This window comes from Ovis canadensis, chromosome 23 (genome assembly GCF_042477335.2).
Source record: "Ovis canadensis isolate MfBH-ARS-UI-01 breed Bighorn chromosome 23, ARS-UI_OviCan_v2, whole genome shotgun sequence".
In the NCBI taxonomy this organism is placed as follows: domain Eukaryota; kingdom Metazoa; phylum Chordata; class Mammalia; order Artiodactyla; family Bovidae; genus Ovis; species Ovis canadensis.
The window spans coordinates 59,789,071-59,812,538 of record NC_091267.1 but is presented as its reverse complement, the minus strand read 5'-3'; the positions used below and the strand labels follow the sequence as shown (position 1 = coordinate 59,812,538).

General features: G+C 48.4%; 1 protein-coding gene across 1 annotated transcript in view; it reads right to left on the bottom strand.

Annotated features, from left to right (window-relative positions):
• The window catches only part of ARK2C (arkadia (RNF111) C-terminal like ring finger ubiquitin ligase 2C), a 108,650-nt gene that overhangs the window by 1,781 nt on the left and 83,401 nt on the right, over nucleotides 1–23,468 (bottom strand). The window contains exons 2-6 of the mRNA XM_069568424.1: nucleotides 15,240–15,555; nucleotides 13,254–13,364; nucleotides 8,703–8,832; nucleotides 6,847–6,951; nucleotides 6,442–6,537 (exon numbers count right to left, since the gene is read on the bottom strand). Coding sequence (XP_069424525.1) covers nucleotides 6,442–6,537; nucleotides 6,847–6,951; nucleotides 8,703–8,832; nucleotides 13,254–13,364; nucleotides 15,240–15,555 — 758 coding nt within the window. The remainder of the gene's footprint in view (nucleotides 1–6,441; nucleotides 6,538–6,846; nucleotides 6,952–8,702; nucleotides 8,833–13,253; nucleotides 13,365–15,239; nucleotides 15,556–23,468) is intronic.

The following is a 23,468-nucleotide window of genomic DNA, read 5'->3' as shown; positions in this document are numbered from 1 at the left end:
CAGCAGCAGGCTTTGTTTTGTTTTGTGTCGTTTTTTAACACCTAGACTTCTGTGTGCTTCCCAGACTCTTCTCCCTGCCTCCTCCCCACATCCTCTCCTTGGTGCAGAAAACAGAATGTGGAAGAAACCAAACGAATCTTATTCTTGTTGTTCCAGGCAAATTATGTCCAGGGTATAAGCTTAATGCAGTCCTAAGGGCATAGAGTCTGGAACGGAATTGGGTGCCTAATGAATCACCCTTGGCAAATCTATGGCTTGTGCATAAACAGCTGCCCCCTTTCTGGTCCCCTCACACTGTCCACTCCTCCGTACATTCTCTCCAACCTAGATCCTTGCCTCCACATTTCTCCCTCCACTTTCTCCCTTCCTTCCTCTCCTTCCCTCAGCTAATGTCTATTCAGTTATTCATTCATTACTAGATGAAGGCAAACTGGGCTTTACCTCTTAATTTTCATACCATGCTTATTTTATGTTGTTGGATCTCTCTGCCTACCCTGAAAGGTCCTTTAAAATAGGTACTAGTTCCACTGTGCACCAGAAACTAACACAGCATTGTAAATCAACCATACTTCAATTTTTAAAAGCTATTAATTAGAAAAAAGGATAAGTTAAGCACTAGTTTCAATATCACATTAGCCAGCATATAGGCACTCTGTTTATACTTGTTAACTTTAATTGTCTTGTTTTAAATTCTATGCTAAGTATTTGAAAAAGCTGCCTTGAAACTCAGCATTCAAAAAACTAAGATCATGGCATCCAGGCCCATCACGTTATAGCAAATATAAGAGGAAAAAGTGGAAGCAGTGACAGATTTTATTTTCTTGGGCTCCAAAACCACTGTGGACAGTGGCTATAGCCATGAAATTAAAAGATGCTTGCTCCTTGGAAGAAAAGCTATGACAAACTTAGACAGTGTACTAAAAAGCAGAGATATCACTTTGCCGACAAAGGTGCATATAGTCAAAATTGTGGTTTTTCCAGTACCCATGTATGGATGTGAGAGCTGGACCATAAAGAAGACTGAGTGCTGAAGAATTGATGCTTTTGAACTGTGGTGTTGGAGAAGACTCTTCAGAGTTGCTTGGACTGCAAGGAGATCAAACCAGTCGATCCTAAAGGAAATCAACCCTGAATAGTCATTGGAAGGACTGATGTTGAAGCTGAAGCTCCAATACTTTGGCCACCAGATGCGAAGAACTGGCTCATTGGAAAAGACCCTGATTCTGGGAAAGATTGAAGGCAAAAGGAGAAGAGGGTGACAGAGGATGAGATGGTTAGATAACATCACCGACTCAATGGACATGAATTTAAGCAAGCTCTGGGAGATAGTGAAGGACAGGGAAGCATGGCATGCTGCAGTCCATGGAGTTGGAAAGAGCCAGACATGACTTAGGGACTGCACAACAACAACTACTATTGGACCATGGCTCATCCTTCTTTAGGTTCAGTGCACATTTACTCCTTGGAAGAAAAGTTATGACCAACCTAGACAGCATATCAAAAGCAGAGACATTACTTTGCCGACTAAGGTCCATCTAGTCAAGGCTATGGTTTTTCCAGTAGTCATGTATGGATATGAGAGTTGGACTGTGAAGAAGGCTGAGCACCAAAGAATTGATGCTTTTGAACTGTGGTGTTGGAGAAGACTCTTGAGAGTCCCTTGGACTGCAAGGAGATCCAACCAGTCCATTCTGAAGGAGATCAGCCCTGGGATTTCTTTGGAAGGAATGATGCTAAAGCTGAAACTCCAGTACTTTGGCCACCTCATGCGAAGAGTTGACTCGTTGGAAAAGACTCTGATGCTCGGAGGGATTGGGGGCAGGAGGAGAAGGGGACGACAGAGGATGAGATGGCTGGATGGCATCACGGACTCAATGGACGCGAGTCTGAGTGAACTCCGGGTGTTGGTGATGGACAGGGAGGCCTGGCGTGCTGCGATTCATGGGGACGCAAAGAGTTGGACACGACTGAGTGACTGAACTGAACTGAACACTTTGTCAAGTACAAGGCATATCATTGGTGCTTAAAAAAAATATTCTGGGGAGGAAGGAATCTAATCAGTGAATGAAGTCAGCCCACCTTCTTGTCCCCATCTCCATGTCAAACAGTGAAACATTCTGATAACACCCATGGGAAAAAAACTAGCTCCTTCCCTGGTAGCTCAGCTGGTAAAGAATCCACCTGCAGTGCAGGAGACCCTGGTTCGATTCCTGGGTCAAGAAGAACCCCTGGAGAAGGGATAGGCTATCCACTCTGGTATTCTGAGGCTTCCCTGGTGGCTCAGCTGGTAAAAAAATCCACCTGCAATGCGAGAGGCCTGGGTTTGATCCCTGGGTTGGGAAGATCTCCCAGAGAAGGGAAATGCTACCCACTCCAGTATTCTGGCCTGGAGAATTCCATGGACTGTATAGTCCATGAGGTTGCAAAGAGTCAGACACAACTGAGCAACTTTCACTTCACTTCTCTCCCTTCTCCAGGGATAAGCAGACTTAAAGATCATTTAGCCAAGAGAAAAATCTGAAGTGTCATGAGATAAAGACCACCCAGAGAATGACTCTGATCTTGGGGCCAGGCCTAAATTCCAGGTCTCCGCAGTCTGGTTCCTGATCCTCAGTTCTGGGGTCTGAAGCAGTCTAGGGAATTGTGTAACCTCATTAGGACATACAAGAAAATCTATGCCTTCTGATCTCAGCTTCCCTGTGCCCTATATGCAATAAGTTTACTCTTAGCCATAATCCAGAAAATCAGAATTACATCCATAGTCTCATACAGTTGTCGTGGGTTTGGATTATGAATGGAGTTATGATCACCTGCCTGCCTAAGAACCCACCTGTGTTTGCTGGAGGAGTGGCCTTCTTTTAGTCAACCCTTTTAGAAAAGAGAGTTCCATAAAAGAATACCATGGAGACTATTTTCTGTTGTCTTCTCCCATCATTATTCAGGATTTCCTTTTTATAGTTAATAATTTTAACTTAATATTCCTACTTTGTTTTGCTATGTTTAATCTATATTTCTTTAAACTATTGTCTCTTTTCAAATCTTATCCTATTTCTTCTTTTGTATTTTTAATCTTTTAGGTCTTCTGGTTTTTGTCTTCTCTTTTCATTATCTATGAAACTTTTATCTTAACTGTAACTTTCTTCAGCATTCTAAATTTAATATTTATTTTATCTCTTTTACCCTTACTTTCTCATTTTCATTAACATTCCCTTTTTACTTTGATGTTACTGAGATTAATTTTGTATGTTGTTTTCATATCTTTTCCTAATTCTTATTTCTCTGTATTTTCTTTTTAGACTATATTTTAATTATTCTTATCATTATTACTATTTTAAAATATCCTTTTCTGTTTTATATTATTTTACTGAGTTTAAATTTTTCAAGCTTTTAAAAATATTTTAATGGGTTTTAAATGCTATCATTTTGCATTTTTAATTCTTCTTATTCTTTATTTTAAAATATTTTTGATATTTGATGATATGGGGAGGGTGATGGGGGGGGGTTCAGGGTTGGGAACTCATGTACACCTGTGGGGGATTCATGTCAATGTATGGCAAAACCAAAACAGCATAAATAAATAAATAAAATATTTTATTCCCCTAATTCTCCTTTTATTCTTATACTTTCTTAGCTCAACTCATTATCTCATTGGCTCAGTTCATTTTTCCTTTTCATTCTTAGCATTTGTTCTTTTCCTTATCTCCTCTCAACCTGTTGAAGTGATGGCAAATGAAGTGTGCAGTCTGGTGTAAGTGAGGCCACCCTGGTCACGAAGGTAGAAGTTGTTCCTGGGCTCCTGAACACACCTTTCTCCCTTCCACGTTCTTCTCCATTCAAGCTCTCCCACCAACGAATGGTCATTTTCTCCATGCCAATGGCCCCCTTAATTACTGAAATACTGTCACTTCCTCTTTGTTGTTCTTCAGTCACTCAGTCATGTCTGACTCTTTGCGACCCCCTGGACTGCAGCATACCAGACTTCCCTGTCTTTCATCTTCTCCCAGAGCTTGCTCAAACTCATGTCCATTGAGTCGGGGATGCCATCCAACCATTTCATCCTCTCTCGTTCCCTTCTCCTCCTACCTTCAATCTTTCCCAGCATCAGGGTCTTTTCTAATGAGTCAGATCTTTGCATCAGGTAGCCAAAGTATTAGAGCTTCAGTTTCAGCATCAGTCCTTCCAATGAACATTCAGGATTGATTTCCTTTAGGATTGACTGTTTGGATCTCCTTGCAGTCCAAGCAACTCTCAGGAGTCTTCTCCAGCACCACAGTTAAAAGCATCAATTCTTTGGCACTCAGTCTTCTTTATAGTCCAACTCTCACATTCATACATGACTACTGGAAAAACCATAGCTTTGGCTAGACAAACATTTGTCAGCAAACTAATGTCTCTGCTTTTTAATATGCTGTCTATGTTTGTCACGTCCTCTATTAACATGCTATGCATGACTGACACATAATAAGTGTGTTATAGATGTTGGTTGGAATCACTGATGGATAAATCCAGTGCCTCCAAGAGAAGCTGCACAGGCTAAGGGTCATGGTCTTTGACATTGACACCATGGGTTCTGGGCAAGCCTAGAGTAAGCGAGCCTGCTCTCAAGGTAAGAGCAGCTCCCCATTTCCAAGCTCTCAGCAGGTACCGGCAGGGCTGGGCTGTGTATACACACTGTCCCACTGAATCCCCAGAGCCGCTCTATGGCAGCTACTAATATATCTTTCCCATTTTACATTAAAAAGGGCAAGAGAAGGGCCAGAAATGCCAAGTAAGCTGTCCAGAGTCACACAGCTATAACTAGTGGTTATGGTCTGAATGTTTATCTTTCCACCTCAAATTCATGTGCTGAAGCCCTAACCACCCTTCCAATGTGATGGAGATGAGGCTCTGGGCAGTAATTAGGTCTAGATGAATTCATGAGGGTGGGTTCCCCATGATGGGATTGGTGCCCTTATAAGAGAAAAAGACACCAGAGCCTCCTTTCTGCCACGTGAGGACAGACCAAGAAGTGAGCCACCTGCCAGACAGGAAGAGTGCCCTCACTAAGAATCAAGTCGGCCAGTGCCTTGGTCTTGACTTCCCAGGCCCCAAAACCATCAGAAATAAGTGCCACCAAGCCACCAAGCAGATAGTATTTTGTTATAGCAGCCCAAAGACAGTAGTACAACTGAAATTTAAAACTGACTCCAGCACCTAGTGCTCGCAACCACTGCAGCCTAGGACCTCCTGAGCGGGTGAAGACGGGCTCCAGCTTGACCAGCACGAGCATATTCCAGCTCCAAGATTCTCAGTGTTTGTCAAGCTTTTAATTTCTAAACTTAAATAACTATCTATTTGTTTTCATAGCAGACTTCATTTCATAAAGTTGTGTTAGTTTATATGAAAACTAAGCAGAAAATACAGCCTGTTCCATCCCTTCCCCTCTCAAAATGCACACAGTTTGCCCGACTGATATCTTGCATTAGTTTGGTGTATTCGTTACAATTGATGAACCGAGAGTGATACCTCACCATTAATAAAGTCCATTGGTTTACATTAGAGTTCTTAGGGTTTTGACAAATGCAGTGTCCTGTGCCCACCATTACAGTAGCATAAGAAAATAGTTTTACTGCACTGCAAATCCTTTGTGATCTACCTGTTTATTTGTCTATTCCTCCCCCAGAGCCCTTGGCAACAGTGGATCTTTTTACAGTCCAGTCTTCCTTTTCTAGAATGCTGTACATTTGGAATCATACAGTATGCAGCTTTTTCAAGCCAACTTTTTTCACTTAGTAATATGCATTTAATATATATTTTCTGTATGACATCTATTCATGACTGAATATTTTTTTTAAATCATGGAATATACACATGTACCACAGTTTATCTATTTCCTTATTGAAAAACATCTCAGTTGCTTCCAAATTTTTTATTTATTGAATTAACTTCAATTCCTGGGCTCTAATCCTACTCCAGATTCCCAAGGAATAGCCCTGGAGAGTCCTCCTCTGCAGGCTTAGGGTAGAGCCTGTGACTCTGTGGCTTTAAAAGTGGTCCAGGTGAGCCTGACACTCACTGAGGATTGGAAACCTACAGTCTGAAGTCTTAGCCTCCCATCTGTCCGCAGGTGAGGCTGGACTTGGAGTCTTTTCTACGGCAAACCTTAGCCTCCAGTGCTGGAGCTCCGTTGGCCCCCCACATTCAGATACACACATTCATCTGCCTGTACACCCATCCAGCACACCACTCACAAGTCCACACGCACACACACGTGCACCCAGCTCCCCTCCTGTACCAATGAGACACCGTCATCAGCCCTCCTGATCACACCAGCAGAGGCGCCAGAGAAGGCCCTGGAAAGGAGGCAGAGCTTCCTCTAGATTTTAAACTGCGCCAGAATCAACTAGACCGCTCCCCACCCCCACCTCCCAACTCTGCAGGCTGACCTGCCGGCCAGCGTACCTTCTTGTACTTGTGGGGGAAGGTGAACCTCTCGATGGTGTTCTGCACTGCTCCCCGAGTCACGTTTCCCAGCCTGTCCTCAAGCTGCAGCAGCTCCTACAAAGAGAAAACGTGTGCATGCGTGCACTCCACACGTGCAGACACACAGATGCACACAAGATAAGGCAGGGGGCACTGGGAGACGTCAGCAAAGATTCACATGGGGAGAACCAACTTGTCAGAGGCTCAAAGACCGAGAGATCTCTACTCTTCTTTTCCCTCCTACACTCAACCCTGAGGCTCCCCACCACCACCTATGCCTCCCCCACCAGAGAGGGAGGGACAGGAGACGGTGGGGTCTCCACCAACCCAGCGGGAACCAGGCGGAATGGGAGGGTTCCCCCCAGACAGAGGGGCAGGGCGTACCTCATAGCTCTCCCGCACAGCGGAGGTGTGTCTGCTGGGGTTCAGTCCCTGGAGAGCAAGGAAGTGAAGCTGAGGGTAAGGGTAGTTTCGGATTTCGTGGACGACCTGTTTGGGAGAAAATGTCTCAGACAGGATTCCAGGCTCCGGGAACCCAGCTTCTGATTCCCTCTCCCGTAGCTGCCAGTCAGCGCAACCTAAGGCGCTGCAGGTAAGGGAAGAGAAGCGCTGTCTTTCCTCCTCTTGTCTTTTCTGTTCATCAAGAACCAAGCCTGTGCTGAACCAGCCCCAGAAAGAATCACAAAATCAGTAAAGTAACAAACTAGTCTGATTGGGCATTTATTTCATGGCAGGCCCTGTTTGAAGCCCTTCTCGAGACTAACTGAATTATCCCACCTGATCTGTCACGTGGGTACAGTTACTATCCCCATTTTACCGATCGGGTAAACCAGATGCGAACAAATGAAGTAAGTGACATAACCAAGGTTTCGAACCCAGGCAGTCAGATGGCAAAATTCACTCTCTTCCCCTCTGCACTGAGCTGCCCAGACTAGGGTGGGACAAGCGAGGGCACAAAATTTAATGACTCAGTAACCAAGAGAAATAGTACTTTAATGTAATATTTAAAAATCAAAGTAATACCAAAAAGTCCATAATGAACAAAAATATCAAAATTTTAAAGAAAAACAGGATCTGACCCTTTCCTGGCATGGCCCTACCTCACTTACTGTGAGTCAGAGCTCTTCAGCTTACTCCTGCATGATCCTGGACTTAACCTCTCTGGGCCTCAGTTTGCCCATCTGTAAAATAGGGATAAAACCTTTCCTGTGGAGTGATCCCTGGGTTGGGAAGATCCTCTGGAGTAGGAAATAGCAACCCATTCCGGTATTCTTGCCTGAGAAATTCCATGGACAGAGGGAGCCTGGTGGGCTATAGTCCATGTGGTCGCAAAGAGTCAAACATGACCGAGCAACTGAACAAACAGTGCTTAGAACGGTGCCTGGAATGCACTAAGTTCTCAGTAAACACAAGGTTTTATTCCTAGGGGGTGGTACTTCATATGTGAACCTTAGAACTTCAGAGCCAACCAGGCTTCTGAGATGACGCATCCTAGCTCTCACTTTACAAGTGACGAGACTGAGGTGCTGGGTGGTTAAAGGGCAAAGGCAGTACCGGAAGGGCAGAACTAACACTCGAGGGCAGCAGCGTGCAGAAGATGTCTGGAAATAAGATTTTCAGTCCGTCTTCAGCTGCCTTAACAGATTCACTTCACCTTCATTCATGAAGCTTGGGATGCCAGGAACACAAAGGCCCCCAAACCCAACCTGATCCTCCCCCAGTCCCCGCCCCTGCAGTGCTGAAGGCCTATGCTCCACTTGAGGCCGCCCCAGACCAGTAGGCAGCCCTAAAGGCCACCTCTGGGGTCTCTTATGTTCCCACACCAGGTGTCTTCATCCCATTTCACAGATCAGTAAAACCAGAGCCCAGGGAGGCACCCACCCTAAATGAGGTCATATGGGGGTTGGGGGACTACCCTGCTTGTTCTTAGCCCTGAGCCTTTCCCTCAACCGCCCCCCATCCTCACTCACTCCTACCCCCAGCCCCCACCCCAGACCACGGCCTGCCACACTGCCCTTTTCCCCTGCCCCAGCACCCCCACCCCTCCTTCCAGCAGTGCCAGCTTCTGGCCCAGCAGCTTTCCCTTCTTTCCCCTTCAAGCCTGATTGGGACTGGGAGCTGGGAGGGAAGCGTGGCAGCGGACCTGCCTGGGTGCGGGGCACAGAGCCGCAGGCCTCAGCCCGCCACTGGCACCAACAGGCGGCAGAAGACTCAGTCGCCTGGCAAAGCCTCTCACTCACCATCTGTGTGGAGGAGGAGTTTCGGGGAAAATGGTGCATTCGGAGAGTTGCTAGGTAATGCTGATAGTGCTGAGGGACGGGCCGCACCTGGAACTGAGCAGAACTCAAGCCGGCGTCCACACTGAGATCCCTGCAGGGACAGGGCCACAGTGAGGCACAGGGGGTTCAGCTGTCGGGTGCGAAGGGACCCCAAACATCAAGCCCATCGAGTAGAATCAGGGTCAAGAATTGCTGCAGAGGCAAGGGACCCAGTCTCGCTTAGTCCATCCCCCTCTTTATGATGAGGAGAACCAAGACTCAGAGAAGGAAGGGCTCTGTGAGATCCGAAGGAACTAGAACATTCTGAGCCTCATACTAATTGGGACTAGTGCACCAATCTCCTTCCCAAGGCAAAGTCCATTCCTAAGAGAAATGCTGAAAGAGGAATCCAAATAAGCCAGACACAGATTCGGAGCAAAGGAAAGACAGGTCAGATAAAGTGAAGGGGTCAGAGGCCATGCGTTTACCACTTTAAGAAAATAACAGAAGAGGGACCTGCAGCCTTGGGGCAGGAAACTCTCCTGAACCACTGCCCGCACTCTTAACCGTGCAGGAAATTCACTTCACTTAGTAATCAATCAGTTAATACTGAAAAGGAACCAGGGTTTCTTGAAAAAAAAAAAAAAAAAGGCTAAGTTCAGGTCTGAGTACAAAAAAAATGTGCAAAATGAGATTGAAACATCTTGTCGTAACTGAAAGCAGGAAGTCATCAAGGTCAGGTTAAAAGGATTCAGGAACCATCTCAAAGAGGCCCCCACTGGCAGAGTTTGGACATTTTGCATCAATGAGTGTAACTGCAATAGGTTGAAATACATCAAATAGGTTCAAATCCATGAGCGTGAAATGATGCTAAAGCAAATCGGTCCTTTGAAGGATGCTAGGGAACCAACGCTTCATTTTGAAAACTAATAAATACAGGAGAAGTAACAAACATTTATCCTGTCTTTCCTCTATTAACTGTACTTCAGGGTAACCAAATCACGATGAAGGGAAATTGCTCTTTATGAAAGTTTTCTGTGTAATAAATGAATAAGGAATGATTGAATTACTCGTCAACTTCTCACGTCTCCTAAAGAAATAAGGGATCTGGGAGAAGATCATCAATTACTATTAAAATCACATAGGAGAGTTCAACCAGTTTTCGGCTGGAAGAACCCAGCATCTCCTCTGAAGTGTTTTTACCAGAAATTGCGAGTTGAAGCTGAACCTGCTCAGGTTGCAACCTGAGTGCCAGGGTGTGGGGAATATAGCCAACCAAAGGGCACCTGAGCAAATGCAATTTGTTTAAAACATGAGGAACATGACAGGAATTTCTGCTTCCATCTGTGATGTCTGAACAGTGTGATGTAAACATATTCCTAGATTTCTTCCATCAGCTCAGTTTAGTTCAGTGCTCAGTCGTGTCCGACTCTTTGTGACCCCACGGACTGCAGCACACCAGGCTGCCCTGTCCATCACCAACTCCTGGAGCTTATTCAAACTCAGGTCCATTGAGTCAGTGATGCCACCCAACCATCTCATCCTCTGTCATCCCCTTCATCTCCCACCTTCCATCTTTCCCAGAATCAGAATCTTTTTCAAGGAGTCAGTGCTTTGCATCAGGTGGCCAAAGCCCAGATCCCTGGAACAACTCCTGATGAGTCTGCCCCCTTGGGGAATGAGGTAATTCTTGGAGTCGGTTGGAAGTAAACTTAGAAATCCTCTGAGTCCAACCCCTCATTTTTGCAGGCCCAGCGGAGGCCTGAAGAAGGGCAGTGCCCAATCCACGGCCCTGGGCTAGCCAGTCTGGGATTCCAGGGTTTCTGACCCTCACCTGGGCTCATCCTATGACCTGCCTCAACAAAAGGAGTTCCATGGGACATCTCATGGGCATGGGCAGAAACTCAGACTCTTAGCAGCTGCCTAGCAGTCCCAGCAGATCTTCGGCCGCAGAGAGATGTTCAAGGAATTCTACCAAAAGCAAAGTCCCAAGGAATTGAGAACAGAATCGCCCCAATTCCGAGAGTGCTGACTAGAGAAGCAAAAGACACCTTCAGCCTCAGATGAGTGGGGCGATTTGCCCAGGGTGGGCCTGGGTGGGCTCTGGGATCCCCGGTTATCATCTCATCAAAAGTCGGACCCAAAACCCAGGATCCCCTAATAGCTGCTGCAGGGGAAGGAAGCCAGGAGGCTCTCATCTCCATGTCCCCTCTCTACCTGTCCCAGGGTGCCCGAGCAGCGCTAGGACTAGGTGGTGGGGGGCCGGCAGTGGGGGCAGAGATGGAACCATGAACCCAGAACTGAGTCAGAGGAGCATATTGAGAATGGAGACACTGGAGCGGGGTACAAAGTCGGGGCCAAGTTACCAGGCCTGGGCCAGAAAGGGGAGCTTCGTGGGGGGATTTACCCCCCAAGGCCTGCTGCCCCCACACACTCTCAGGCCAGGCTGCTCAGCTGAGAGCAGCTATGCGGGTGGGGCTGAAATTGCCTAAATTTCAGGGAAAGGCCAGTCAGCCTCAGGCCTGGGGCTGGACCAGGCTCTGGGGGCCAGGATCCTGGAATGATTAGGGCAGCAGTCAGTGATTCCTGATGGTTTAAAGGAAAGGGGAGGGGGGCTGGGGCCAGACACACTCCCCACCTCCTCCTTCCCAGGGCTCCTCGCAAAGCGTGAGAGCGGCCCCTCCTCTATTGCATTTCCTGTGTCTAATTTCCAGAACCTTGCATCTCCTGGCAGAAGAGACCTCCCTGGAAAAGAGGGGGGGACGGGTATGTCAAGCCCCTTGTCACCACTAGGCTGGCCCTTGCTGGAGCAGAGCTCATTCCAGGGAGGAGAGGGGGCCTCCTGCTTGGGAAGTGGGGACAGGACAGGCAGAAAGGCCCAAGGTGGCCCTGGGCACAGGGGCCTCCCAGCCTCTCAGGGCCCCAGTCTCTCCCAGTCCTCAGGGCAGGCAAGGGTCAGGAATGCAGAGCAACAGAAATTTGAGGAGGACAGGAGAGTTAAAGCAAGCAGGCTTACCCGCACACCACCCTCCTCCTGACATCTCTGCAGCATCACCCTCACCGTGTCGCGTCACTTGTCCCCTCCCACTTGCCACGTGGGACCCCGTGTGTGTATTCAGATCCCTCGGCCGCACACAAGGACCCTGGGTGCTCTGGGTGCTGAAGTGAATTAAATTGAATTGACTTGCCTGCTGAGGGACAGAATTTCATCCAAACAACAATTAAATCTTCCTAATTTGAATCTGCTAATTAGAAAGAGGCTGGGCTGAAGCTGGCTGTGTTACAATCTCTTAAGGAAGCGTTAAATCTGTCAGAGAAAACTTGAGAACTAGCAAGGGCTGGAAACGATGGAACCTGTGAAAACAACCCTCTCCTGCACCTAGAAGCACGGTTAACTTCCAATCAACCAGAACTGCCCCTCAGAACCGTTCCTGGGTGTCCAGTCCTGGTCGCGTTTCCAAAGCAACCCTTGCCCATGAAAGTTAGCCTGAGTAAATGGCTGAGTAATGACACTACTGTATGTCTGTTTTATAAACAGTCCATTCCCTTTCATTGAGGTTTTTTTGTTTTTACATTCTTTTAAAGAAAAAATATTTTTTTAACCTCAAAGTTGCAAGAACAGCACCAAAAAATTCCTGGTTATCCTTCATTCCGATTCCCCAAATGTTAAAGTTTTACTACTTCACTGCATTTCTTTTTCCTTCTCGCTCTCCATCCATCCATCCATCCATACCTACTTATACATACCCATACACAGTTCCCCGTGGATTTTTTTTCTAAACTATTTAAAAGTAAGTTGCAGGCATGATGCCCTTTACCTCTAAGTACTTTAGTGAACTGCATATCTTTTTTTTCAAGTGTTCTAGTGTTTGGATCTGACCCTAGGTTAGGTCAGCCCTCCCTGAGCTAGAATCTGTGAGTAGGGTGGGACCAAGGATCCAAAACCAAGCAGTACTGCATCTCAGGGGAAGAAAGACCTCTGTCCTGAGCTCAGGAGATTGTGGGAAGACTTCACAAGGCCCCACTGCCTACAAAGACCCCTCAACCAAGCCCTGAACCTCTCCCCAGGCCTTGCCTCCAGCCTGGCTGGTTCCATCTCCCTGAGCCTCTTTTGCATGGCTGGCATGCCCTGGCACTTCTCTCTGGACTCCTCAAGGCCCACCTCCTCCAGGAAGCCTTCCCTGACCATCATACTAGCTCCTGAGACTCTCCTATCTGCCCTCCTCCCAAGGACTATTGGGTCACAATACTCCCAGGTCTTGGGAAATGCATTGCATTCCTGTCAGCTCCTCCCAGGCAGAACCACAAGAACTGAGCCCCAGGCTGGGCTCGTGGTGGTGCCTAGCCACATCTGAGCTTGCTGCCAGAACTCGGCCCCCGGGGGCCCATCTGGCTCTGAAGGTGGCTGGGGACAGGGCAAAAGCTGGGGCTTGAAGACTAGAACTCCTGCGTCATTGATGTGAAGGAAACAGGAGCTCCAAGGATCAGGCAAGACCCTCCTCTCCCCCTTCCCCAGGGGCCCCACAGACTCACCAGTCAGTGCCCTCAGCCAAATACCTGGGCTGAGGTGTCTGTAGTTGGTGGCCGAAATCGAAGCTGGGGTGGAGGCGGTGGGGATGGACAGACACGCGCTCCTGACTCCGCCTGCACCAGAAGGGAAGGAGGACCCAGGCATCAGGGAAGCCCTGGGCCAGCCCAGCCTACAAGAGCCCTGAGCCCCCAGCGGCCCCCACCCACACCTACGTATGGAGCGGTGGCCTTCAGCCCCCTTCCCAAGCTCCAAGGAAGCTTCCTGGGCAGCAGCTCATAACTCAGACATTCCCGCCCACAGACAAGGCTGCTCCCTGGGTCTAACTGCTGCCAACCTGCTGTCTCACCCAGGCTTTCTGCTTCCTTTGCTCCTTCTTCTACTCCCCTCTGTCCTTGGTGCGTTGTATCCAGGACACACAGACCTGCCTCCTGCAGCATCTCCCACGTCTATGCACCCTTACCCTCTGCTGCCACCATGCTCTTCTCTCCTCCACCCTTCTCCACACTCCTCCCAGTTTTCACGGCCCAGGACTAGGCCTCCTCCAGAAAGGCCTCCCAGAACACTCCAGATCATGGTGACCTCTCCTTCCTCTGACCTCCTACAATACTTACCTTCTGTCCCAGGTACCCCAACCTCTACAGATATGAACACTTAGGGCCTCAAAGATCATCATATCCAGAGGTGCTCGAAGTATGCACCAACAACCACTGGCAGTCCCTGTGACCCTTTCACAGGGTTTCTGAGGTCAAAACGATTTTCATAATGACACTATCATGTATTTGCTTTTTCACTCTCATTCTCTCACAAGTGAATGATGGAATTTTCTAGAAACTACATGACATGTGATTCAGCTACAATATGAGTGCAGAAGCAGATTTGAGAATACAGCTATCTTCTATTAGCTGTATTCTCAGATCTGCTTCTGCACTCAAATTATTAAAGAGATTTGCAAATATATAATTTTTAAAAGTCACTCTTTTTACTGCATTATATATAGCTATTTTTGGAAAAACATTATTGGCATTAATATAACTTTGTTATTGTCATTTTTAAATGAATTAACAAGTATTTAAATATTTTTCATTTTTAATTTCTAATAGGGTTTCAATAGTCATAGCCCACATAAGCAAAAGTTTGCTATAGTCCTCAATAATTTTTAAGAGTGTAAAATGTCCTGAGACAAAAATGTTAGAGAAAAGCTTATCTTGTACAACTTCTCTTGACAGTTGAGACTCAGAGAGGTGAAGTGGCTTGCCCGAGGTCCCACGGTCAGTTCAGCCCCGTTTGATTAGTACTGCCTCATTTAATTTTGCATTTGTTTCATCGTTGGTCTCTCCAACCACATGATGGGCTCTTTGTGGGCGGGGTTGACCCAGAGCATCCCTTAGGGACCTCCAGGGTTAGAATCAGGTGACCGTGAAGTTTGAGAAGGTGCGAGGGTTCCCCTAGCCTAATCTCCCACACTATGCAAAAGTCCACCAGGAGCATCCTAGCCCACTAGTTACCCAACTCCTGACCAGCTACCTGGGCCATGTGGCAAGGACACATGCCAGCAACAGAGGGAGCCAGTGTCAGGCTAAAGCCACGCTCACTACCCGGAATGAATGCAGTGCCACCCCACTCCAGAACTCTTGCCTGGAAATCCCACGGACAGAGGAGCCTGGAAGGCTGCAGTCCATGGGGTCGCTGAGGGTCGGACAGGACTGAGCGACTTCACTTTCACTTTTCACTTTCATGCATTGAAGGAAATGGCAACCCACTTCAGTGTTCTTGCCTGGAGAATCCCAGGGACGCGGGTGCCTGGTGGGCTGCCGTCTATGGCGTCGCACAGAGTCGGCACGACTGAAGCGACTTAGCAGCAACCAGCGCAAAAGCTGCCTCCTACAGGGAGACTCCTTTGGTGACTGATGGCGGGCCAAGCCTGGCAGGATGGAAACCAGGGGTCGCGCCCTGGGCCCCGCCCACCCTCGCCCGTGTGGCGCACATACCTGGGGTGCGAGACGAGCCGGCGGTGCTGGGCTTCCAGGAGCTGCTGCTGCAGGAGGTATTGCTGGTGCAGGGCCTGAGGTAGGAAGGAGGGACCTGTGACGTCCTGGAACTGCAGGGTGGGCAGCGGGGTCAGCGACTGGTGCAGGGCGCCGCTGTGCTGGTGGGCCGGGGCCATGTGGGCGCTGAGGCCCGGCTGCGACTGCACGGGGTGGGCCAGGGGGAAGTCGGGAGCGAGCTGCTGCGGCTGCGGGGGGCCCAGGTGGAAGTGACGGCAGGAGGTAGCGTGAGGAAGCTGAGACCTTTGAAAGGGGGCACCTGGAGAAGCAATGACAAAGACCCCATGAGGTCTAGCCCTGCTACCCTCCCCCACGGGTCTCATCTCCCCCTACCCGCAACCTGCAGCCCCTGAAACTCAAAACCTTCATTAGAACCCAACAGTGTCATTATTTTTATATACAAATAATCGTCAGTGCTGCCTGGTAAAGGCTCAGTGCAGAAAGTGTTGGAGAGAGGAGGCGTATTTTGTTTAATAAATAAGTAAGCATTCTCTTTTAAATTAACACACTAGTTAAAGGAATTTTAAGGTCCCAGGAGAGAGTTTGGCTTTCTTGAATTTCTCCCAGGCAAATTTATTGATCTTACTACCTTTTAAATAGATGCCTAGGGAAACAGCCTGCAATGAAGGAGACCCAAGTTTGGTCCCTAGGTTGGGAAGATCCCCTCAAGAAGGAAATGGATACCCACTCCAGTATTCTTGCCTGAGAAATCCCACGGGCAGAGGAGCCCGGTGGACTACAGTCCATGGGGTTGCAAAGAGTAGGACACAACTGAGCAACCAACACACACACACAAGAAAATATAGTCCAACCTAGTCAGTGTTCTTGCCTGGAGAATCCCAGGGACTGGGGAGCCTGGTGGGCTGCCATCTATGGGGTCACACAGAGTCAGACACGACTGAAGTGACTTAGCAGTAGCAGCAGCAGTCAAGCTCTGAAGCCTTGGCTGGCCAGGACCCAGCCTGCAGAGAGCCCAAATTTCTGAGAAAACAAGTTGTTTTCCATGCAATTTTAAGAAAAAAAACTAATCACACAAAATTTTAAGTATAATTAATTTGTTGTAATATGGTAATTTTTTTAAAAGCAAAAATTTCCAGCAATAAGCCAGGCTCATGCTTTATTTAATCTAGTCTCTACCACCTTCTAAATAAAATTAACCTTGATGATGGGGAAAGTCTTGCAACTTCTCCATAAGCAGAGATCCAGCTCTCAGTGCTGGAGTCCTTTAATAAGGAAGGAAGTAGACTTGACACCTCAGGAAGCTTTAAAGAGGCTTCCTGTTAAATGTGGCAGGTTCAACACATATCTGTTCCTTCCCAAACCCCACTGAAATGAGAGCAAAGGAATAAAGAGAAAATAAACAGACAAGGACAGGGAGAACAGGAGGCGTGACATCAGCAGGAAACAAATGTCAACAGATTTTTGGAAGACAGAAAGCAGATGGAGGAATTAACAGAGCTGAGAAATTGGAAACAAAGCCCCCAGTGAAGGTGTGGACTTCCCTGTAGCTCAAATGGTAAAGAATCTGCCTGCAATGCAGGAGACCAGGGTTCGATCCCTGGGTCTGGAAGATCCTCTGGAGAAGGAAAGGGCAGTCCACTCAGTATTCTTGCCTGGAGAATCCCATGGGCAGAGAAGTCTGGCGGGCTATAGTCTGTGGGGTCACAAAGAGCTGGACATGAAAGTGGCCAAACACACACACCACGAAGGTGCAGTCGATGAGAAATGGGTAGATCTTGCCACACATGCTGGAATGGGGTGGAGTTGGAGGTGGTGACTCCTTGGGAAGGCGGGAGAGATGGTGGCGCTGAGAATGGGGAGGCTGGTTGCCAACCTGCATGAGGATCAGTTCTGCCCTTTCCAGTGCAGTGACTGTCCCTCCCTCGCCCTGGCATTTTGCAGGGAAACTGAGCCAGAAAGGCCCGAGTACTGGAGGACCGGGACGCAGCACCACGCTCCAACAGGGGGGTTACGTGAAAGTCTGCACGTGGAACTCTGGAAACCTCTGCTCCCTTCTGGCACCTGGCACGGTGGATGCTGTCCTTTGTGTGACCCTCCACTCTCCCCCACACCCCATGGCTCCAGGCTGGAAACTGGCCCCAGAAAGAGCTTGACAGATCCTTCTGGTTGGGAGTACCCAGTAAAATGGCAGAGTCCTCAGCCGGCCACTGCATAATAAAGCCCACAAGTTGAAAGGTCCACGCCTAGACACAGAGCTTCTGCAAGTTTTGGTGACCTACTCTTCAATGTGAACAGACAGCCAAGGATGGCTAGTCTCTTGAGGAAAAGTGAAAAGAGACAGAGAATATACTAACTTAAAACAAAAAGAAAAAAACTCAGAGAAACAGAAGTAATGCAGGGATCAAAAAAAAAAAGACCAATAAACCTCAAAATGTTAAAATTAATATTCTTAGAAACAGTAAGATATTGGGTCCATGAAACAACTGTAAACTCCTTTAAAAGGAGCAATGAGGGAGACAAGAGAGGGCTTGGAATTTTAAAATTATAAGAGGTGAACTCTGAAATTTAGCAGAAGGGTTGGAAGATGACACTGGGTTAATTTCCCAGGCAGCAAAACAAGAAAACAAGGAGATGAGGAGAAAGATGCCAAAGTTGAAGGGTTCAGTCAGAAGAGCCCACAGTTTTTCTAGGAAGAGAAAAAAATGGAGAGAATTATGGAAAAAGGTATTTTAAAAATTTCCCAGTACTGAAGGTCAGCTTCTAGATAGAAAAGGCCCTCTGAGTGCCCAGCAAAATAGGGATGGGGAGAACCACACAGTGAGGCATCTCACAGGGAAACCCCCAAGTACTGGGGGCAAAGAGATGATTCACACCTTCCAGAGAGAAGGCACAGCAGTCCCATTCGAAGGTCAGGAAGCAGAACAGCACCAGATGTTTCAACAGCAATGTCGGAAGCTTGAAAACAGTGGAGCAACTGCCTTCATGGTACTGCAGAGATGGGGGAGGGGGAGATTTTCAATCTAGAATTCTGTGTCCAGCTAAACTTAATCAGGCATGAGAATAGAACAAGACTGTTTTCAAACATGCAAGGTGTCCAAAACAAAAAACAAAAAACAAAAAACTTCTCTTCACCCTTTCTCAAAGAGGTACTGATGCAAACCAAGAGAAAGGAGAAATGAAATAGGGGATGACACCTGGAAGAGAGGGCGTTTCCCAGGCACACAGCTATACAGACCCTCCAGCAACCATTTCAAGGGGGGCAGGAGGGAGGGTGCACTGAAGGTTTCTAGGGGGTAGATAAAAAATATAGGATTACCATTAGATTTGGCCACAATAAAATAATACTTGAAGACATTTTCCAGTTTTATAGAGCATTTGGTAAGAATTTATAAAACTGTCATAGAAAGCAGGCAATTATTGCCTCTAGGAAGGGAAAACATTGTTCAGAAAGTGTAATTATTATGTACTACTTGGTTCAGCAGTGAACAATCTCTATATATTAATAATGCAAGAAGCATTAATAAACTATTTTAGAACAGAAAAGGACATTTATCCCGTATTAAGAAGAAAATAGATAATGGCAAAATTGAAAAATCAACAAATAGCCGATTTATTTATCTAAGAATTTATTTGGAAATTTACTTAGTAATTTATGTATTTCAGGAATTAAATACTTAAAGAAGAGCTGGGAATGTTGAGCTTCTAGTGGTGGGGCTGCAGTGGGGAGGGTGAAGGGCAGACAATCCCTGTTTTACTAAATGTGTCTTGTACTGGAGTTATTTGTCTTTGTAAATGACATGCATGTCACTGATAAGTTTTTAAAAAAATTTTTTAATGAATATTTGCAAAACAAAATGAAACTAAAATGTATTTCTGGCTCACTGCAAGTAAGCCAGCAAAGAATTATCTAGCATCTTAACTCCCACAAGCATTACGGATCAGTAGGCCTCCCTGCCTGGTGAATTCTGGCTTCCACGAATCCAGGGGCTGTGGCCTGAGCAAGCTGGCTCTGGCTTCCTCCTTCTCCCTCACCACCATCTATCATCAACACAACTGTAAAAAATGGAGGAGAAGGCCCACGCAACTGAAGGAAAGAGGGCAAAAGAGGAATGGAGAGCTGTCGAAAGCTAACGAAGTGAAAGACAGCCACGACTGCGGAGGAAAGGAATGGGGTGACAAAAAGAAAGAATATTGTGAAGACTCCAATCCACCACTGTCTGTTCAGTTACAATGTGAGCCATATAGGTAACCGTAGATTTTCTAGTATCCACCTCTAAAGAAGTCAAAAGAGACAGGTGAATGTAATTTTAATAATATATGTTGTATAACTCAGTATATCCAAAATGTTATTATTTCAACATATACTCAATATAAAAATTTATTGAGGGACTTTCCTGGTGGCCCAGTGGTTAAGAATCTTCCTGCAAATGCAGGAGACATGGGTTCAAACCCTGGTCTGGGAAGATTCTACCTGCTGGGCAACGAAGCCTGTGCTTCACAACTACTGAAGCCCATGTGCTCTCTGCACATTACAGTGAAGACCCAGCACAGCCTAATCAAATACATGAATTTTTTTTTTAAGTATTGGGATATTTTACATTTTTTTTCATACTAAGTCTTCAAAATCCGGTGTACACCTAGCACAGTACATCTTGACCACTTGCAGTTAGCAGCTTCCATGTTGGACAGTGAAGCTCTAAAGGAAAAAGACCAGCTCTACACACAGGGCAAAGCATTTTAGCCAAGTTTGCTAACGTGTTTGCCAGTGGCCCCCCTGGCTTGCTGGTGAGATTCACACACCTTAGCCTGATCGTCCAGCTCCATCCTCCTGATCCCCACCACCCACACCAAACCCTCCTCCATCACCCATGCTGGACCACTCGAATCTCCAGACATCCACATTCCCACTCCAGGACCACCGCTCACGCTGGTGGCTGCCTTCCCCACCTTTAAAGGTCACATCACGACAACTCAAAAAATGCCTCTTGTGCCCACCAGCCCCCGGGGACGCCTTCCTCCTCTGTGTTCCTATAGAAGGCCCTGTCGCTACCACTCCCTTGGCACTTGGCAGTAGCTACCTTGGGCTGTGACTTCATGCCCGCCACCCCCAGCTGGCCGAGCTTCGTGTCTCGCTGTTTCTGGATCCCGACACGCCTCCCTGGAGCTGGTGCTCAGTGAATAGCTGGTTGACTGACTGCTGGAGGGACTGCCATGCTGAGGCCGGTTGAAGGCAAACTGATATGAAATTGAGAGGGAAGGAAGGTGGCCCAGTAGGGCTGGGGTGAGCTCTCGGTTTTAAAGCTGCAGTGCCCAGGGGCTGGTCAGGCTGAGCGGGCTGGCATCCTCCACCTCAGGCACTGGTGGAGTCTCTCCCATCACAGGGAACAGCAGCTGCCTTCCTCCCATAGTCCCCTCCTGCCATAAGGGCGCCCACCCTGCGAGGGGGGAGCCTTTCAGATTCCTCTGGAGGCCCCTTAGGAAGAAGAAGGGCCACCACCCCAGCCTAGAGAGGTTTCCGACGCACTGGGCAGTGAACATGGCTGCCTTCTCTCCTGGGTGGACAGCAAAAGTGAACCGAAGTATCTATAGGTCCCGATTGTTTCAGGCAATTTCTACATGCACAAGTCCTTTGACCTGTTCTGGGACTCTGACCCTCTCCCCTTTCACCTCCATCCCCAGAGGGCTGTCAGTCGCAGCCACCCTACTCAGAAAGTAGTTAAAGGCAGGAGACACCCATTGTGGGGCCCCGGCCTCTCCCGAGCCTGTGTCCTGCACTGTCTATGGAAGCAGCAGATAGCGGCTGCTGTATGTGGTCTCTAAGAGCAGAGGAGTGAAGTTCTTAGGGTACACGATTTGGGCCCCTGGCAAGCCAATGATCAGTGACATCTGAATAACACTTACATCCCACAATGCCCCCATCAATAGACAACCTGCAATTTTTCCCATTAGAGTTACTCCTTTGGGTTAAAAAAAATAATCTCCAGATGTCCTTGACTATACTGTCCATTTATCTTATTTCCCCAGGGCTGAAATGACACCAGTTGGAAGATTCATCGTGAACTAAATAAAATGATTAGGGAGTGGGGGAAAAAAAGAGGGGTTACATTTCTTTTTTAAGCACCACATTAAAGGAACACAGCAAAGTATAAGACACACAGTAGTTTCAGAAATGTGAAAAGAAACATGTACATCTTAGAATTCTGCAAACTGGTGCTGTTGGGTCCCTCTGAGAGCTAGCTGGGAGCACCTTCAAGCAGGGGTGTTCCCCAGGGCAAGGCTGGGATGGGGCAGGCCACCATGTGGGCCTTGCCCAGTGGCCACCTGGCACACACAGGCACCTCACAAGAGCTGGTGTTTGACCCGTGCCTCGTGGGCGGGGAGCCAAAAAGGCTGGCAGCTGGAGAGTGCGTGGATCAGAGGACAAGCCCCATGGGGAGGGGAAGGTATAGGAGAAGCGGAGGATGTGGGGCTATGGGCTGTGGGCCAGGTGGGTGGAGAAGACAGTGACGGAGCTCTCGCATCTCTGGAAGGTTCCCTGACACTCATCTGGTAAGTGACAAAGCGGAGACTTGAACTGATGCCTTTACTGAAAGGCAGCTGTCAATGGGGAGGAGGGGTGGAGCCCGGGAACCAGGAGGCTTGATAAAAGGAGAGGTCCTTCTGAGGAGGAGAGCAGGGCAGAAACCAGGCCCGACACCCGGAGCATCCTCTGGGTCAGGCCTGGTTTCCTGGGGACAATGGGACGGGGGCAAGGGGGCAGAGGAGGCTGGTTGGGAGCTGAGAGGAACCAGGCTGAGAAGTCAGGAAGCCAGGGATGGCAGTGGAGACAGCAGAGCGGTGTGGCCAGCTGGGCTTCTCCAGAGCAGGCAGCGTCCTGCTCTGGAGGGATGTTCTAGCTGAATTCTCACCTGCACCAGCTTGATCACCTCAAAAAAAAAGGGGCTTTCAGCCTCCAGACCCCAGAGCTGAGGGGCACTGTCTTCAAATCCTCAGACCAAGAAGGAAGGGAAGGAGCAAGCAGTGTGGAGACAGCCACCAGAGGGGCCCGCTGCCCACCCCATGGCTCTGGGGAGAACTGCCTCCTGCCAGTGGGGCCCTCGGGGACAAGGCCGCAGGCCCCTGGCCAGCCAGGCCAAACATTCCCCACTTCTCTCATGGATGGGTGCTGGACCCTGGGAGAAAAGGATGGAGCCAAACCCTCCTGGGTCTCCAGGGAAGCTGGCATCCTCCCTCCCCAGGCCAGTTCTCGGACCCCAGGCTCCTGTTGTCCTCCGGTCACTGACCCGCCTCACTCTCCCTCAGAAGCAGAGGCGGCACAGGAAGGCGGTGCCCACAGCAAAGTCGGAGGGGAGGGGAGGGTCAAAGAGGCCCCCTCCTGCAGGCGCTGCGATGGAGGGATGGAGACCAACCCGCCAGCAGGCCCGGGAGGCTGCCCCTTGTCTCTGCTGAGCGCTTCTTGAAGCCAGGTCTGGAGCCAGAGTCTGCTCCTCTCTGAAAAGCCAAGCTCTCAAGTGGCAAAGAAAATCGATCTTTTGAAAGCAGATTTCTGCCCCCAAGGAGCCGGGAGGAAGGCCTCCAGTACTGAAGAAGCTTTCAGAGCCAGGCAGAGTTACCCCATGGAAGGGCTCAGTGGTAGGGCCAGGGTGCCTCCCCTCGCTGTCGGACCTGCAGGGACAGTCCGCTTCTCCAGGCCTCAGACTGTGACCCACAGTGATGACACCCCATCCTACACGCTTGCTAATGTTCCTCAGCCGTGGGGTGGGGGCACAGCAGGCGTCTTCCGGCTCAGCTTCTCCTCTGGCTCGTGGGGGACCCCGGGCAGTCACAACACTCAGTTCACCAGATCTGCCAACCCCCCTCCTGCTGGGAAAAGCCTGTGTGTTCTGTGCCATGTCCAGCACCGGAAGTGAGCTCGAAGTGGTGATAGGCAATAGCCAACCAGTGCTCGCTTTCAAAATCCATCTTCCAGTGGCTGCTGTGTCATTCTAAAGCCAGTTTTGAGCAATCCATCCCTTGCAAACACCCTTTCTGGCCTTTCTCTCTCTCTCTCTGATCCTCTTGACTTTCTCTCTTACCTCTCCTGGACCCCCAGGGGACTTGCCTGACCCCTGACCCCATACCCTACCTCCCAAGACTGTCTGCATTCTGTCAACCAAGGGAAATGTTAACTCTGGGATAGAATCTCCTGTTGGGTTTGTGCATTTGCTTGTT